Source organism: Rutidosis leptorrhynchoides, chromosome 2, assembly GCF_046630445.1.
Source record: "Rutidosis leptorrhynchoides isolate AG116_Rl617_1_P2 chromosome 2, CSIRO_AGI_Rlap_v1, whole genome shotgun sequence".
Taxonomy (NCBI): domain Eukaryota; kingdom Viridiplantae; phylum Streptophyta; class Magnoliopsida; order Asterales; family Asteraceae; genus Rutidosis; species Rutidosis leptorrhynchoides.
The window spans coordinates 619,157,314-619,160,045 of record NC_092334.1 but is presented as its reverse complement, the minus strand read 5'-3'; the positions used below and the strand labels follow the sequence as shown (position 1 = coordinate 619,160,045).

The window sequence follows — 2,732 nt, the reverse complement described above, 5'->3', positions numbered from 1 at the left end:
TAACACAATTCCTCCACTGATGCTAGATCACAAACACAACCTAAGAACAAGCAACTCAACAATCTTAGAATCTTCTCCACAAAAGTATCATCATATTTATACTCTCACTTTTTATAAACACAACATTTTACTGTCAAACTGGACTACCTGTAACAAATAAAAATATATTAAATCATATACAATCAAGTATGAACCGGAAAACCAAATAACTAACAAATACAATTGTAGTTGACTTTTGCTCACCTTTTACTTGCTACCAAGGTTATAATCATTTATCATATCAGAGGGACTAAATCAAGGTTGTTGACCAAGTTTCACTTTGACTGATTTCCGGGTGATCCCTGTTTTGACCGATAATGCAAGTAAATCTCGAACCGTGCTTTGATCAGACATAAAAGAGAACAAGAATCTAAACACCCTTAACATACCTTGGCATATATGCTTAGTTTTGTTCACGGTATTCCTTCCCATGTTGCAGAACCATTATATGTGCCTTGAAACGCAGTTCTAAACACCCTAAGCTCGCCGGTACACTCATCAACTTTCTGTTCCATAATTTTCAGTTGTTTACTTTGAGCTTCAATCTGCTTACTTTGCATTTCAATTTGTTTGTTTTGCATTTCTATTTGTTTGCTTTGCATCTCAATTTGTTTGTTTTGATAGTTCACTTTATCTGACAGAAAGCGATTTTCCTTTGTTACAGCTTCACCTCTCACTTTTCTCGTATCATACGCAAATTTAGTCACTTGCGATTTCGTTACTCCAGCTCCATGAAAACGAGCTCGTCCAGGCCTATTTGGACCCATAAGTTCCATCATCACCTCTCTTGCAATTTCTGACTGTTTTTCATGATTCATTGGCTCGGGAATACCAACTGCTAGTACTTTTACTTTTTTAGAAACTTCAGCTCTTGCTTTAACCTAAGATTTTCAAATTCATAAAAGAAAGGTACATCAGATTTGTTAACTAGACCAATACATTATATTCGTACATCAGATTTGTTAAATTTTAACCATCGGTACATCAGATTTGTTAAATTTTAAGTTATAAACATATATTTTTCCAAACAGTTTGTAGTGTCTTATAAAACACAAAAAAAAAAAAAAAAAAAGTTGGAAAACTTTAAATACCATGAGCTCTCTCGACATGTCGGTAACATAGGACCCATCTTTCTTTTCATGAGAAAGTCCAAAAAACTCGAGATCATTAGGCTCTCTATTGTGTTTCAATTTCTATGAATCAAACAAAAATTTGTCAAGACTTATGAACATAAGAATCTAAAAAATTCAAGTTCATAAGTTTATACTTACAAATTCATCTCTCTTCCTTGCATAGCTACAACCGCCGGTAGTGTGACTATGAATTTGGTCTGCTCTTGCTCTCTTCCCATTAAGTGATAGTTTCTAAAGTTCATTTGAAGAAAAGATAGTAAATAACAGTAAAGCTTTCAAAAAATGTGGTGGGCTGAACTTGACATCTTATCATCAACAGAGTCCACTTAAAAACTTAAAAAGATTGAAACTTTATTCAATTTGTATCTAATTCTTGACTACTAAGTGTTTTGAATAGTAAATAAGGGGTCAAACCCGGTATTGTTATACAACTTGAATAAATACCTTTCTAGCAGATGACCGGAGATGTCGTTTATACGAATTCCATTGAGAATCTGTAAAGTTAGGTGGCGCGTTGATCAAGTCAAGCCCATCCAAAAGCTCATCCTCTGTATATACTCTCTCTTGTGCAACATCATCACCCATGTTATTTAGTTTGTTTAGTTCTTCAGAAACTGATTTAAACAACTTTGTCTTTAGATTAGACTTTACGCTTCTAAATGCGCGATCCCAAATAGAAAACAAAACTCTGTCCATATTTTCACTTTGAGGTAAGCTGAATCTCCTCTGCAAAAATCACAAATTAATAAGAATAACAACAACTAAACTATGTACATACAGTTAACTACTTGACGTGTCATTATATAGCTACCAACAAAGAAAACAACAAACTTCTTCCCTGTACAATCAAAAACATATTTTCTTAACACAGTAAACAGAAAGTTGTTGTCCTCTTATAAAAATCTTAGATGAAATTCGAGTCATTTATAACCGAAGAAAAGGATATAAAAAAACACAATAAAACACAATAGTAGTACAACAGTTTGGGAAAGGAATGAAAAAAGAACAAGATAACTGAGATTTTGGGGACCAAGGTTTGGACTCCAAAGTAACCACATGCTTAGAATATAAACCGTGACCCCATCTACTTGTTTCAGTCAACCTCATAGTTACACCCCACTGTAACTGAATTGAAACTAAGGACAAATACAGTAAACTTCATATTAGTTTAACTGTTGTGATGGGGTCCTCAGAGCGAAGGCAAGCGCATCAAATACAGTAAAATATTATGCCAAATTATTTTAGACACTACACAAGTACTTTCAAAGTTTTTAAGGAGTAGCTGCAACCAGTTTGTAGGTTTTATTGCCATTGGCTACAAACTGGCAATAAACTCTCTTACCCGGAGTTCTTCTAGAAGTGTAACACCACGTTCTATCTTGCATTCTCGCCAGTCTCTAGCGCTAGGGAGACCCGTGTTTGGTTGTTGGAGAAGATGGGTCATGAACCTAGTACACAGACCTCCAGAAGATTTAATTGGTTGATCAAAATCATTTACATGAACTAGAATCTTCTCCCCTGCATTAAGCAAATAAACATCTTTCGTTCTCATCTTTACGA

General features: G+C 34.5%; 1 protein-coding gene across 1 annotated transcript; it reads right to left on the bottom strand.

Moving 5' to 3' along the window:
• Positions 1-442: 442 nt before the first annotated feature.
• On the bottom strand, positions 443-1,895 carry LOC139893544 (uncharacterized). The gene is made up of 4 exons (XM_071876716.1): positions 1,617-1,895; positions 1,311-1,403; positions 1,131-1,215; positions 443-920 (listed from the first exon to the last, which is right to left on the bottom strand). Exons 2-4 carry the CDS (start codon positions 1,388-1,390, stop codon positions 453-455), a joined length of 633 nt encoding a protein of 210 aa, XP_071732817.1. The 5' UTR covers positions 1,391-1,403; positions 1,617-1,895; the 3' UTR covers positions 443-452.
• Positions 1,896-2,732: the final 837 nt, after the last annotated feature.